Below are 16,479 nucleotides of genomic sequence, written 5' to 3' on the forward strand. Positions count from 1 at the left end.
CAGGAGGTCTGGAGGTACAGAAGACAGGATGTCCAAAGGTATGGAAGGAATAGGGGCTACATCAGATGAAGTCCAATGTGATAGGACAGACTTAGCTGGACCAAAGTCCAAGAGAGGATTGGGCAGGTAGAGCAAAGTCTAAGATGATATTCAAACTAAGGAAACTACAGGAGTATCTACAGGGGTTATATACTGGAAAATATCTGGGGGGATCAGTAAGCAAAGGAGCAAGGCTATGTACGAGCATGTGGAAACACATTAGTAAGTAAGACAGAACATAAGTAAATGAACTTGGAGATGAAGACTCATACAAGGATCAATAAGCAAGATGGAAGAAGAGGTAACTGAATGCCGGAAAGGCAGAGATGCCTAAATGTGGATATGTGCAGGATATTGGACAGAGGGTGGGAATAGGTCTGGAGTTAATATCTGGAGGTCCGGAGATCTGGGGATCTGGAAGACAAGGTGGATACAGGACTGGGATATGAGAAGGTGGATAGAGTCCAGAATCCGAGATGAGGTGAAGTCCAGATGTCTTGCTGGATGGAGTGTGCATAGGGTGGATGGGACAGGGGGTTATGGATCAGGCTAGCAGTGGAGATCCAATGGTCTGGAGCCTAGGGGTAAATCTGGAGCATAGTTGATCCTGCTGAGGTGTGGAGCACATAGCGGAAGGGGATCTGGGAATGAGTTGGATATGAAGTGGGGTCTGGACTCTGACCTTAATTTTCCCTTGTAGCACTTCCATCTTCAAGTTCAGCAGTCCCTGCTGCAGCACTTGACATGCCCATGCTGGATCTCCATGCCATGGTAATTGCAATTTGAGATGGTGCACCTCAAATCACTATTCTCAAGGCTCATGTGGCAGAGCAGGATAGTAAGATTAATACCCTGCAATGCCTCAATGAAGGCCTTAGGCATGAAATCATCAACTGGCACCCCTCATTCCCAATTCCTGACCCTCCTGCCAATGCAACATCCTTGTTGCTTGATCAGTCTGTCTCCATGTCCATGTCACTCCCTGAATCTGCACTCCCTCCTCTCATTGATCTCTCAGTGGCAGGGATGGCACCCACACCCCTGAAATTCAAGGATGCCTCTGCCATTGAGGGTCTCCTGTTTGAGTACAACCAAGTTGTTCATCCAGAGGATCCAGATATGTCCAGTGAAATTGTGGACCTGGGTGATCCAAGCAACCTTGTCCCAGAATACGATTCTTCCAATGACATGGATGTTGAGGTGGATGTTGAGGTGAAGGTTGAAGCATCTTCTGAGGAGGTTGACATGGCTACATAATTGCATAGTGATAGACATATATACAACTTTTTCAATGAATGTTACCTCTGCCAGTCCATCTATTGAATCACTGAGTTTTCAGGCCCGAGTACCGAAACCAGAAACTCAAAACTCAAAACTCATACATTTTTATGAGTTTTGAGTTTTGAGTCTCAAATCACCAAGTACTGAGTACCGAAACCCAACACCTGAAACTTGAAACTCATACATTTTTACAAATTTCAAGTCTTGAGTCCCAAAATCTGAAACTCAAAACTCAAAACTCATACATTTTTACAAGTTTCAAGTCTCAAATCACTGAGTACCAAGTACCAAGTACTGAAACCCAAGTACTGACACCCAAAACTCGAACATTGAAACCCAAAACTCAAATCTTGAAAATCAAATCTCACAAAAATGTATACAACATGAAACTTTGGGTGTTGGCATTTGGTACTCAACACTCAGTGAAGAGTTTCAAGTTTCAAGTTTTGAGTTTTGATGTTCAAGTTTCAGGTGTTGATACTTGGGTTTCAGTACTCAGTACTTGATACTTGGTGATTTGAGACTCAACACTCAAAACTCTAAAAATGTATGAGTTTTGAGTTTCAAGTTTCAAGTTTCAGGTTTCAGGTTTTGATGTTTGGGTTTCAGGACTCAATACTCAATACTCGGAAAACTTAAAACTCATAAAAATGTATGAGTTTTGAGTTTTGGGTTTTGGGTGTTGGGTTTTGGTACTTGGTGAATGTCAGACATGATGTATTCAGGCTTTTGGGTTTTGGGTTTCCATGGTCAATGGTAGGTATATGCCTGGTAGTAGGTCCACTGTAAGTGACTTTTCTGGATGTCTGGATCCGGTATTTTGACATCCAGACAGATAAAGGCTTGTGATGCCTGCTGGAAAACCAAGGAAAAGTGCTATGGACATCCTAAGGGGCCTCAGGAGAACTGGAAATACTTTAACCAGGCCTCATCCACATCTTCCAGCAAGAAGAGGACTCATCCAGATGGGACCCCTTCTCCCAAAGGCAAGGGGAAGAGATGTCAGCATAGTCTGGATCCAGATTCCAGAGATGAGGTGACTATTATTTCCAATCCAGCTACTATTATAGAGGCAGAAGAAGCACATGTGGAGTATGATGATCAAGCTTGGGTCACCGCAGCCAACAGCATAGTGGCTGAGTTGGTTCAGAGTAATGGACTTCTGGAGAGGAGCATTCAGGTGGTGGAAGGGAGTAGAGCTGCAGTGGACCAGATGAGTATTGGTATGGCCAGATTCCTGGATCAGCAGAGGGAGTTCCAGAACACCCTTATGGAGTATATCCAAGGTGGATCCCAGGATTCTGGATCTGGAGAGGAGAGTGCTCAGGAGGATGAGGGAATGGGAGAGGCAGAAAAGGAGGCCAGAAATAAGGCTGGCAGATCTGGAGGTGACATGGAGACTGATGCCTGATTCCAGATTTCCACTCTTGCCCCCTGTATGCAGAGTGAAAGCCAGATACTAATTCCAAGGCATTTCCAAGCTCCATGGCAAGTAGCCAAGATGTTTCCTCATTTGTTCCCTCATATCCAGACCACCGGATGAGGTATAGAAGCTGACAGTGTCGTCTCCAGTGGTCAAGTTTAGAGTCTCAAAGGGTCCCAAATTCTTTTCCGAGAGTTTCTTTGAGGGTCTAGTGGACTGAAAATACTGTGCTTTGACGAAAACTAGATTTCCAACCTTGAAGTCTGGAGTGGGTTTCTGCTTAGCATCTGCAGGGCCCTGATAGTGCTCCTGCACATGGGACATTTCTTCTTGGAGGAATTGGTGAAGCTTGTTGAGATCTACAGCATAATCCTGGGCATGGGTGGAAGAGAGGTTGCACTCCAGATGAATGGAAATGTTCAAATGGTATCCCTTGTTGGCAAAGAAGGGTGAAACTCTGGTAATAGCACTTGGAGCATTGTTGTACGCGAATTCTGCCAAGGGTAATAATTCCAACCAATTATCCTGCTGGTAGTTGCAGTAAATCTGGAGGTATTGTTCCAGGGTCTGGTTGGCTCTTTCTGTCTGTCCATCTCCTTCCAGATGATATCTAGATGTGAAGTGGGGAACCATATCCAGTGCTTTCCCTAGGGACCAGAAGAAGTGGGACATGAATTCTGTACCTCGATTGGAAGTGACATGGGTGGGATGCCATGCTTAGAGAATACATGGAGCAGGAATAGGCGTGCAAGGTCCAGAGAGGGAATGGTGTCATGAGTTGGAACAAATATTGCTTGCTTGGATAATCAATCTATGATAATGAGGATGGCTGTAAAGCCAGATGAGTCCAGAAGTTGCTCTATGAAATCCATGGAAATAAAGTTCCATGACTTTTCCAGGATAGGGAGCTGTTTGAGCAATCCATAGGGCTTATGTCTTGGAACCTTGGCTTGGGTGCAGGTAGTGCAGGATCTAACATAGTCCCTGACATAGGTGTGTATTCTGGGCCAGGTATATTCGTGTCAGATGAGTTCTAACATCCGGTTTTGACCAAAATGTCTGGATAGGGGGTGGTCATGAGTATTCCAGAGCATGCAAAGTCATAGATCATTGGATTCCAGAACATATATATGGTTGTCACAGCAGAGGAGACCATCAACATCCACTGTCCATCTCAGATCTGAGGATTCCAGAAGATATGTAGAGGCAATAGGGTCATCAGGGAGTGCGGTCAAGATGTTAGTCCAGAGTCATTCTATATCCATTAATACAGCTGCAGGAGTAGAATGCTACCAGATGAAGCTCTGAGTCTGGACATACAATGGAGAGTATTCTGGTAATAGCATAATCAGAGGCATCTGTTTTCACAACTATAGGAACATCTGGCATCCAGTGCATCAGCACTGGAGCGGAAGTGAAGGCTTTCTTGAGTGTTTCAAAGGACTTCTGGCAGTCCTCAGAAAAGTTCCAAGGGACATTCTTGCAGGTTAACCGAGTGAGCAGGACTACAATATCCGAGTAGTTGAAGATGAATTGATGATAGAAATTTGTGAATCCAAGGAAAGATTGGACATCTTTGACTTTCTGGGGTTCCTGCCAGTCAGTAATAGCTTGGATCTTCTCAGATGACATAGTAAGGCCATCCAGAGATAGGAGGTATCCAAGGAATTCCACGGATGAGGAATGGAATTCGCATTTTTCCGGTTTAGCATATAGGCGATGCTTCCAGAGTCGACATAGTACTTCTCAGATATGTTCCTTATTGGTTGCAAGATCTTGGGAATAAATGAGGATGTTGTCCAGATACACAACAATGCATATATCCAGCATATCTGCAAAAACACTATTGACAAAGCACTGGAAAGCTGCTGGGGCATTGGTAAGACCTTCTGGCATAACCAACCATTCATAGGAGCCATAGTGCATCCAGAAAGCAGTTTTCCACTCATCTCCTTCTGCTATCTGGACAAGATGACATTTCTGACCTCTTAGACTCTCTGAGCTGTGCAAAATTTTACACCAAAATCGACCTCCAGTCCACCTAAGATGATAGGTGGACTGGAGGTCGATTTTGGTGTGAAATTTTGCGCAGCTCAGAGAGTCTAAGAGGTCGGAAATGAGAGGCAAGGGGTAACAGTCTTTCTTGGTGATCTGGTTGAGACCTCGGAAATCCACACAAAGTCATAGGGAGCCATCCTTCTTCTTTACAAACAGAACAGGGGCTCTGTGCAGAGAGGATGAGAATTGGAGGAGTCCAGTTGCAATGTTCTCATCAAGGAACTTGCGGAGAGCTGCAAGCTCGACAGGAGAAAGGGAATAGATAGTTCCAATGGGCCAATTAGCTCCTTCTTCCAAATCAATCTTCAGATCATATGGACAATAAGGAGGAAGTTGACTAGCTTTGCCCTTATTGAAGACATCCACAAACTCCTGATATTCCAGAGGTATTCCAGAAATGTTAGGGGCTTTGGACAAGAGTGAGGTGGACTGGAGATCCAGTCTGGAAGGGCAGAGATAGATGCTGAACTGCTTGGATCCTTCCATCTTGTAGGCCTGGCAAAAGGCAACTGCATTAATGAGGGAAATATGTGGACTGGATTTATCAGCAGAGGGTCCTGGTGTAGTCAGAGGAGGGATTTCTGCCAGAGGAAGGGGTTCCAGAGGCAGAAGTGACATCAGAGGGGTTGATGGCATTCCATGAGAAGTCATCTGGAATTTGATGCTGCCCAAAACCCAGTCAATCAATGGATTGTGTCGGGTGAGCCAGCTATATCCAAGAACAATAAAACAAGATGAATCCAAAGGGGTAACATAAAACGTATCAGAGGTAACTACACCAGACAGGAATCAGACAGGGAGGTCTATGGCTTCAGAAACATTGTTATTACAAGTACCATCAAACAAACAGAGAGGAAGCAGAAGGATTCTATATGTAGGGATTTTATATTTTCAGATGAAATTTGTATCTATGAAGCAGTGAGAAGAACCACAATCTACAAGAGACAGAAATTTGGAAATACTGGGATATGTCAGAATTGTGATATATGGACAGAGTGAAGTCAGATCAGAAACAGAGACAGCATTAAGATGTAACTCCTTTGTATGGGTTGAGATAATGCGACCCCCATCCCATATGAAGTCAGGAGGGTCACAGACTATTTTTTTGCCTTAGACGAGGCTTCCAGTTTGGCTTCCAGAGTGACTGTAGCAGTGCAGCCTTTGGCAGCGTGTGACATCGATTTGTTGCAGTCCTGGGCAGTATGTCTGGGTCTGCCACAGAATAAGCAGAGCTTCTTATCCAAATGCCTCTGGTGCTTCTTGGAAGTTAGTTTTCCATCCTTACCCAACTTGGAGGTAAGGTCCAGGGCCTTTGGAGTGGACAAGGTGGAGGACGTGGTGGGTTTTCTGGGTTTATGTCCAGAATTCTGATTTCTGGATTTGTTACTTCTGGATCTGGATGAGTGGGAGCTGGTCTGGTCAGAGGCTGACTGCTTAGGAGGAGTGGATGAGGAGGGTTTGGTTTTGTGGGAGATCTCTCCCTTGCATTCCCAATAATGGGCATCAATGGTTTGTGCAAGGGTCTTATATTCTGGGAGCATAGCAGGCTTTCCCATGTGGCTGATTTCATCTTTGATATATGTCATATCCTGTATGCCAGACATAGATCCCATCATATTCCCACGCTTTCTGGACCTGTTTCCGGACCCCATATCCAAATCATTCCTGGATCCCCTATCCTGTCCACCCTATGCACATTCTGTCCAGCAAGACATCTGGACTTTACCTCCTCTCAGATTCCAGACTACATCCACCACCTCACATATCTCAGTCCTGTTTCCGCCCTGCCTTCTGGATTCCCAGATCTCTGACCTCTGGATATTAACTGTACTATCTCCGGACCTATTCCCACCCTCTGTCCGAGATCCTGCACCTATCTCCATTTAGGCATCTCCACCTTTCCGGTTCTTGGTTATCTCTGTTTCCTGTCTTGCTAATTGATCCTTGTACTAGTTTCATCTCCAAGTTCATTTACATATGTTCCGTCTTACTTACCAATGTGTTTCTACATGCTCGTACATAGCCTTACTCCTTTGCTTACTGATCCTCTCAGATAGCCTCTAGTATATAACCCCTGTACAACTACAGTAGAGTCCTCAGTCTGAATATCACCTTAGATCTGCCCAATCATCTTCTGGACTTCAGTCCGTCTGAGTCTTGTCCTTTTCCGTAAGGCCTAGGGAAGGATTCCCTAGGCCGGAATTCTGGACCTTCGGATTTGCCCCCTATGTCTCTGTCCCAAGTCTAGGGATTGCTTCCCTAGGCTGGAGTCTTGCCTTTCTGGCACTTACCCTCTTTCCAGACTTAGGTCCACTTCCTGTCCCTCCGACTCTACCTTAGGGTAGTCTACCTCTGTTTGCTTCTACATCGGACTTGTCCGATGTAGCCCCTATTCCTTCTGGACCTCTGGACCTCCTGTCCTCTGTACCTCTGGATGTCCTGGTATCCTGTCCTTCGGACCATTCCATCCTCCATACTCTGGACCTCCGGACCTCCTGTCCTCTGTACCTCTGGACGTCCTGGTATCCTGTCCTTTGGACGTTCCGTCCTCCATACTCTGGACCTCCGGACCTCCTATCATCCATCCTGTTTTCCTGTAGAAGTATTACCTGCAGCAGGAACTCTCCTGAGCATTTCCTGCATCCCTCCGGAACTCTCCCGTGCTCCTCCGGACGTTTCCTGCGCTCCTCCGAAGTCCTCCTGCACTCTCCGCCAGAGTAGCCAGCCTCCGGAAGTCCTCCGGACTTCATCGGACCATCATCGGACTTCCTCTGAAATGAAGGGCACATACTCAGGTAAGGGGCACAGCGTACAAGCTGAGGCCAAGCCCCTCTGAGTCAGTCTCTCTCTCCTTTGAGCATGGTTCTTAACAATATAAGCTGGAAGTCTGTTATAGAATTGTCAGCATAGGGCTCCATCGCCCCATCTGTGGACTTGTGAGGCAAGCTGCTGGAATTCTACAATGTACTTATTGATACACTGTCCATCATGCATATTGAGTTGCTTGAGCTGCATTTCTGCATCTCTGGAGGGGTCATGGGGTCCAAAATTGGTCTGGAGCTCAAGTATGAACTCAGAATAATCATCCATCCAGTCCAGATGATCAATATTCATCGTTGGAAAGGAGGTCTGGTTCAAACAATTCAAGGGCCATGCCTTTGAGATAGGACTGGGCAAAGTTGACCTTAGACCTTCCAGTATGGAAAGCATTGGGTTTGCTCTGGAAATTGAGCTTGCACTGGACAAAGAATGCTTGTAGTTTTTGGGGCTTGGTGCCATCAAAGACATCTGGCTCACGGACTTTGACTTTAGGGTCTTCAGAAAAGGTGGTGCGATGATTGTTTCAGGCGAGATTGTTGATAGCTCTGGATAGGAGTACCATAACATGATCCTGTGGACCAAGGCCATCATTCTCATCATCATTGCCATCATCATCTGGATCATTGTCCAGATTTCCACCAGGGGTATCATCATCATTATCATCATTGTCATTGTCATCCAGATCTGGTTTGCCCATAGGGGCTAAGGCTGGAGTCATGTAGGGATTTCCAGGTGTTGATGACTCAGGAGTTCTGAGATGCTTCTAGCAGTAGCATGCTGGCTAACACAGGTGCTGAGAGAAGCTATTGAAGGTTTCGATGATAGGAGTAGAATCCCAGCAGGCAGAAACTAGTCCAGCCACTCAGAGAGGGTTTGTTGTTTTGGTAGGAGCCATGATAGATGTAAATATACTTGGAAAGGTGTGAGTTTGAATATACTGTTAAGGTCGTGTGCTCAAGGGGGTTGGATAACAAGGGCTTGGCCTCAGCTCATATGCTGTGCCCCTTTCCTGAGTATATGCCCTTAATTTCTGGGGGCTAGAATAGTCATCCGGAATTTCTGGGATTTGACTAGGGTAGACAATGGACAGTCCAGATCTGAAACATGAGATAAATCTGACAGATGTCCAGATGTTACTTGGACAAGCAGATAAGGCTAATCCAGACAAAGTCTGGACTAGAAACTAACAGGGGATAGACTACCCTAAGGTAGAGTCAGAGATGTAGTCTAGGTGTCATATCCCATATGCCAGACATAGATCCCATCATATTCCCACAGTCTTCTGGAGCTGTTTCTGGACCCCATGTCCAACTCATTCCTGGATCCCCTATCCTGTCCACCCTATGCACATTCCGTCCAGCAAGACATCTGGACTTTACCTCCTCTTGGATTCAGGACTACATCCACCACCTCACATATCTCAGTCCTGTTTCTGCCCTGCCTTCCTGATCCCCAGATCTCCAGACCTATTCCCACCCTCATTCTGAGATCCTGCCTATCCCCATTTAGGCATCTCCACCTTTCCAGTTCTCAGTTATCTCTGTTTCTGTCTTGCTGATTGATCCTTGTACTAGTTTCATCTCTGAGTTCATTTGCTTATGTTCCGTCTTACTTACCAATGTGTTTCCTGCATGCTCATACATAGCCTTACTCCTTTGCTTACTGATCCTCTCGGATAGTCTCTAGTATATAACCCCTGTACAACTACAGTAGAGTCCTCAGTCTGAATATCATCTTAGTTCCTGCTCTCTCATCTTAGATCCTGTTCTACTTGCCAATCATCTTCCGGACTTCAGTCCGTCTGAGTCTCATCCTTTTCCATAAGGCCTAGGGAAGGATTCCCTAGGCTGGAATTCTGGACCTTCGGATTTGTCCCCTATGTCTCTATCCCAAGTCTAGGGATTGCTTCCCTAGGCTGGAGTCTTGCCTTTCTGGCACTTACCCTCTTTCCAGACTTAGGTCCACTTCCTGTCCCTCGACTCTACCTTAGGGTAGTCTACCTCTGTTTGCTTCTGCATCGGACTTCGTCTGATGTAGCCCCTATTCCTTCCGGACCTCCTGTCTCTGTACCTCCGGACATTCTGTCCCTCCGGACGTCCTGTCCCTCATACCTCAGGGCATCCTGTCCTTTGGACGTTCCGCCCTCCAGTACCTTTGGATGTTCCATCCTCCATACCTCCAGACCTCCTATCCTTCCATCCTGTTTTCCTGTAGAAGTATTACCTTGCAGTGGGAACTCTCTTGAGCATTTCCTGCATCCCTCCAGAAACTCTCCTGCGCTCCTCCAGAAGTCCTCCCGCACTCTCCACCAGAGTAGCCAGCCTCTGGAAGTCCTCTGGACTTTGTCAGGACCATCATCAGACTTCCTCTGAAATGAAGGGCACATACTCAGGTAAGGGGCACAGCGTACTAAGCTGAGGCCAAGCCCCTCTGAGTCAGTCTCTCTCTCCCTTTGAGCATGGTTCTTAACACTAGGATACAATCCTAAGACTCAGAATATGACAAGAGACTTGGCTCAAGTCCAGAGGACACAGGAATGAGCAGGAACTAAGATGATATTCAAACTGAAGTATTTCCAAGAGTTACAGGAGGTTTATATACTGTAGGTATCATATAGGAATCAGTCAGCAAACACAAAGGCTATGTGCAAAGCATATGCAAAGTCTATTAGTAAGTAAGATGGTGACATGCACAAAACTTGTTTCATACATGGTCATGACCATATTATGATTTATGTCACTTTATTTTTTTCAAACTATGAAGTCACTTGAATTTTTCTCACAATATTAATTTTATTTGGACATTTCAAAGCATGTTTCACCAAGAAATGGCTTAGCTGTCCATGTAAAACACTTATCTTTCTTGTATAATGAAATAAATATGTGTCAACATTTTATGCCACTTTATTTGTATCTATGTATCCAAAGCTGTGGAACCTGACAAATTGATACTATGATTAGAAAGATGATGATTGGTAAAGCACAACAACAAGACAGTGCTAACACAGCCTTTGCCAAGCATTCTTACCAAGTATTCTGTAAAATTCCAGAGCATTCTATAGTCCTTTCTCATAATGATTCATACTGACTCAGCATGACTCAATATGACTCCAATTTAATTTAAGTACATTAGTAATCAATAGCATAGCCACTAGTATAGTAGTATATAAGGGGCTCATTTTTCCCCTCTTGTGAAGTAATCAATTTCATTCCCAAGTATCAATCATCCAATCAGGGTGAGACAAAGTTTAGGGGAATCAAAGGGGGATTAGTGCATACACCCCTAAGTTTCTTTACCCCTATTATCTAAGTGAACAAATGACAACTAGGAGAAATATTAGCTTATTTACTCCATTCTTTTACCACATTCTTCACACATTATTCAGAAGTATTTGAGGCCACACTTGAGCCATATTTGATTACACAAGTAGTATTCATTCTAGTTCTCTTTTAGACACAGGAAAAGTTCTGTGGGGAGAATCACACATATTATTCATCAATTAGGGAAGACAAATAAGACCTACAATCTGTCAACAAATATTAAGAGCTTGGCCACTTAAGACTACATCAAAGGATGTACTCTGTTCTGGACTGTGTCATACTCATAGTGAGTGCCTGAGCAGCAGAGAGTTGGTTTTGAGGCCATGTATTGGGACAATTTCACTAGTGAATTTGATCTCCATTGCTGAAGATAAGTAAGAAATATCCACAGGGATATATTATAGCTCTAGTCATTGCATACAGCTGCAACATATTATTCTGAAGGTCATAGCACTGCATCATGCTAGTTACTGACTTTACTTGAGATCATAGCACTGCCTCAAGCCAGTTATTGATTTCCACACTTCTTTGCCCATTTTATGTCACTAGCATTCACTTGAAAAGTTCAACAGAAAATCTTGTCTCCCACGAACAACTACATTATCAACCATTGGTATTTGTCTGAACCATTGACCATAGAAGGATAGTGAATTTGGTGACTTTTCTGCCTTTCACATCCTAGCAAGACAACAGATCACCAATAATGCATATTGGAAATGAAATGTATGTAATGGATCAATAATCAGAAGGGAAACATAGTTAACTGGAGTCCAGAGACAGGGGAAGTCTAAATGGGGTTGGGCACTGATATAGAGTTTGGATTCCGGAAGGAAGATAAAGATAGATCAGATCATTGGAGATCTGGATCTTTATCTCCCTTCTGGAATCCAAACCTTATATCAGTGCCCAACCCCATTTAGACTTCCCCTGTCTCTGGACTCCAGTTAACTATGTTTCCCTTCTGATTACTGATCCATTACATACATTTCATTTCTGGTATTCATTATTGGTGATCCGTCCTACTTACTAATGTGTTTCCACATGCTCATACATAGCCTTACTCCTTTGCTTACTGATCCTCTCAGATAGCCTCTAGTATATAACCCCTGTACAACTACAGTAGAGTCCTCAGTCTGAATATCATCTTAGTTCCTGCTCATTCCTGCACCCTCCAGACTTGAGTTAGTTCTCTTGTCATCATCCAAGTCTTAGAATTATATCCTAGACTACATCTCTGGTTCTACCTTAGGGTAGTCTATCCTCTGTCAGTTTCTAGTCCAGACTTTGTCTGGATTAGCCTTACCTCCTTGTCCAATCAACATCTGGACATCCACCAGATTTATCTCACATTTTATACCCGGACATCTGTTGTCCACCCTAGTCAAAACCTGGAAACTCCAGATGACTATTCAGCCCCTGGAAATTAAGGGCACATACTCAGCAAAGGGGCACAGCATATGAGCTGAGGCCAAGCCCTTGTGATCCAACCCCCCTTGAGCACGCAACCTTAACAGCACCAGAGAATCAAAGACTTGGAGTACATACCCCTATATGAGTGCATATACCTACCATTGACCATGGAAACCCAAAACCCAAAAGCCTGAATACACCATGTCTGACATTCACCAAGTACCAAAACCCAACACCCAAAACCTGAAACTCAAAACTCAAAACTCAAAACTCATACATTTTTACAAGTTTTGAGTTTTGAGTCTTGAATCACTGAGTATTGAGTACCAAGTCCCAAAACCCAAACATCAAAACCTGAAACTCAAAACTCATACATTTTTACAAGTTTCAAGTTTCAAGTCTTGAATCACCGAGTATCAAGTACTGAGTACCAAAACCTGAGTACCAAAACCCAAAACTTGAACATCAAAACTCAAAACTCAAAACTCTTCACCAAGTGCTGAGTACCAAATGCCAACACCCGAAGTTTCATGTTGTATACATTTTTGCAAGATTTGATTTTCAACTCTCAAGATTCAAGATTTGAGTCTCAAGTTTCAAGTTTTGGGTTTCGATGTTCAAATTTCAGGTGTCAGTACTTGGGTTTCAGTACTCAGTACTTGGTACTTGGTGATTCAAGACTCAAACTCAAACTCAAAACTCATAAAAATGTATGAGTTTTGATGTGCAAGTTTCAAGTTTTGGGTTTTGGTACTTGGTCTTTGAAACTCGGTGATTTGATAAATGGACTGGTAGAGGTAACATTCATTGAAAAAGTTGTATATATGTCTATCACTATGCAATTATGTAGCCATGTCAACCTCCTCAGAAGATGCTTCAACCTTCACCTCAACATCCACCTCAACATCCATGTCATTGGAAGAATTGTATTCTGGGACAAGGTTGCTTAGATCACCCAGGTCCACAATTTCACTGGACATATCTGGATCCTCTGGATGAACAACTTGGTTGTACTCAAACAGGAGACCCTCAATGGCAGAGGCATCCTTGAATTTCAGGGGTGTGGGTGCCATCCCTGCCACTGAGAGATCAATGAGAGGAGGGAGTGCAGATTCAGGGAGTGACATGGACATGGAGATAGACTGATCAAGCACAAGGATGTTGCATTGGCAGGAGGGTCAGGAATTGGGAATGAGGGGTGCCAGTTGATGATTTCATGCCTAAGGCCTTCATTGAGGCATTGCAGGGTATTAATCTTACTATCCTGCTCTGCCACATGAGCCTTGAGAATAGTGATTTGAGGTGCACCATCTCGAATCGCAATTGCCATGGCATGGAGATCCAGCATGGGCATGTCGAGTGCTGCAGCAGGGACTGCTGAACTCAAAGACAGAAGTGCTACAAGGGAAAATTAAGGTCAGATGGTGATGAAAAAAAACTTGAGTGACTTACAAGCTGGTGCAGGTGCAGGTGCCTTGACAGCAGTGATGGTCTTGCTGTGACCACACATCTGGGTCTTTGGGGTTGTCACAGCAGTGACACCCAGAGTTCCAGACAGGCAATCAGACTGACTGCAAGTTTGGGCCTTGGATTGAGAGGCAGGGGGAGCTTTGGAGGGAGCCTTGGAGGGTATCCTGGACTTTATCTTCTGGATGGTAGAGGAAGCATGAATGTGTTTCAGCAGGGATCCCAGAGTCACAGAGATGCACTTGATCTTCTTTGTCATGCAGTAGATGCATGACATACACAGATTCCTGGTCCTCTTGTCCAACCAAGTTGTGCAGGGCCAGTCTAGCTTCTTGCAAGCCTAGCATGGGTTGTTCTGTGGGTTGTGTTAGTGTATGGATGCACTTCAGATAAATCAAAGTACTCACCAGTCTGGGAATGAGAATATCACCTGCATCAATGACTGGGGGTGCCTGCACCAGGGTTTTGGGAGTTGGCTGGGAGGGCTCAATGACTGCTGGGTGACTGCTGGCAATCACCTGCTATATTGTAAGCATACACCTGAGTCCCAGACACATAAATGTGACTTACTGTGGCAGGGTCAAAGAGTTTTTCATTGGAACCCAGGGTGATCAAGGCAAATTAGGTGTCCTTGCAATAATTGGGGAGAGCTGGGGAAGGATGACCTCTGGCACTCCATCCAAAAATGGCTACAAGAAAATGTGAGACAAGTAAAAGATGAACCAGATGACATACCTGAATAATCATGTTCTCCTCATCTTCTGACTCCATGATGGGCTTGGACTTTACAATGCAAGACAACTTCACATGCTTGCAAGTCTTCATCACAGGCTTCAGTAGTTGGGAGGAGAGTGCCAAAATCATGGAAGACTTCCTCTTCCTACTCCCTTCTGCCTTAGGCTCCAGGTCAGCAATGATGGCCTCACCTTTCCCCTTGTCCTGGTACTCAGTGGTGGTGTTGGTGGAAGGACCAGTGACATTGCTGGTGAGGACAGGTGGGGAGGGAAGGTCAACTGGAATCAGACCTGTGGAAGGAGGAGCAGTGACTGGGAGATCAAAGGTATGGTCACCTAAGACCTCCTAGGTGAGGAGCTTAGTGTGCCAGATGTGCTTCAAGAGATGGGAATCATCATACCAAATGCTGTGCCAGTTGGGCCAGACCTGGGGAGTCATGCTCTGGACATGCATTAGCTCCTTGGAGCACAAAAGCACAATGCCAGGCAGGGGTCCAGCCCCATACTCCTTGACTACATGAGCCTGCCTGGATGTTAGAGAGAAAAAAAGAAAAAAAAAGAATGCTACATATCACAAGTGAACTGACCTGTAATGTCAGAGCAAAGTGGCTGGGACCTGGGGCAATTTGCCAGGTGCCACTGATGATGGCCATGATCTGGGCAGTGGATGCCTTGAGACTGGTCAAAGAGGTGTTAACCTGGAGTGGACATGATAATTGAGTTGAGAGATTTAAAGATCTTGAAATCAGGTTGAAATCAGTTATCACAAGGATGAAGTTTCAAAAGAAACAAGACATTTGATGGACAATCTATAAAATCATTGATTGTTTGTCTTTGTTTGGTCATGGTTCAACTTTCAGCAATTGCTGGTTTTGTGTTGAACTTTGAAGTTTTTTTCAATTATCAGTCAACAAATCAATCAATTCCTCACACAACATGAGCCCACAGCCAGCCATTCAATTTAATGACCCTCCAGTGACTGACTACAATTCAATGGATGTGGATGAGTCCTCTGTGTCCTGGGTATCACTAGGTATGTTGTATTTTTATCATGCCTTATCTATTTACCAGATATCCCTTAGATGATCTATACCTTGGGCTGGATGATGACATAGAATATGATTCTGTGTCATCTGGATCACCAGATGTCTTGGCTGCAATACCCAGTAAGTTTATACATTCATTAGGATCAAGGAACACCATGCATGCTCACTAAACCCTTGTGTCATATCCCACAATCTGGACCCACATTCCATCATATTCCCATACCTTCCAAGCCTACATCCAGACCCCACTTCATATCCAACTCATTCCCAGATCCCCTTCCACTGTGTGCTCCACACCTCAGTAGGATCGACTCCACTCCAGATTTACCCCTGAGCTCTGGACCTCTGGATCCTCACTGCTAGCCTGATCCATACCACCCTATCCTGTCCACCCTATGCACACTCCATCTGGCAAGACATCCAGACTTCACCTCATCTTGGATTCCAGACTATATCCACCTTCTCATATCCCAGTCCTGTATCTACCTTGTCTTCTGGATCCCCAGATCTCCAGACCTATTCCCACCCTCTGTCCAATATCCTGCGCCTATCCCCATTTAGGCATCTCTGCCTTTCCAGCATTCAGTTACCTCTTCTTCCATCTTGCTTATTGATCCTTGTATGAGTCTTCATCTCCAAGTTCATTTAGTTATGTTCCGACTTACTTACTAATGTGTTTCCACATGCTCATACATAGCCTTGCTCCTTTGCTTACTGATCCCCTCAGATATTGTTCAGTATATAACCCCTGTAGATACTCCTGTAGTTCCTCAGTTTGAATATCATCTTAGACTTGCCCAATCCTCTCTCGGACCTTGTTCCACCTAAGTCTGTCCTACCATCAGGCCTAGGGATTGATTCCCTAGGCCAGAGCTCCGCCT

The 16,479-nt window shown here is 44.7% G+C and overlaps 1 protein-coding gene across 1 annotated transcript; it reads right to left on the reverse strand.

Annotated features, from left to right (window-relative positions):
• Nucleotides 1-13,193: 13,193 nt before the first annotated feature.
• Nucleotides 13,194-15,205, reverse strand: BJ212DRAFT_1485473 (uncharacterized protein; the record flags this gene model as incomplete). Its single annotated transcript, XM_041340987.1, has 9 exons — nucleotides 13,194-13,432; nucleotides 13,483-13,749; nucleotides 13,804-13,999; nucleotides 14,061-14,173; nucleotides 14,222-14,336; nucleotides 14,484-14,507; nucleotides 14,554-14,898; nucleotides 14,954-15,079; nucleotides 15,140-15,205. The coding sequence occupies 9 exons, from the start codon at nucleotides 15,203-15,205 to the stop codon at nucleotides 13,194-13,196; spliced, it is 1,491 nt and encodes a 496-aa protein (XP_041188155.1).
• Nucleotides 15,206-16,479: the final 1,274 nt, after the last annotated feature.

This window comes from Suillus subaureus (genome assembly GCF_016647635.1).
Source record: "Suillus subaureus strain MN1 chromosome Unknown BJ212scaffold_42, whole genome shotgun sequence".
In the NCBI taxonomy this organism is placed as follows: Eukaryota; Fungi; Basidiomycota; class Agaricomycetes; order Boletales; family Suillaceae; genus Suillus; species Suillus subaureus.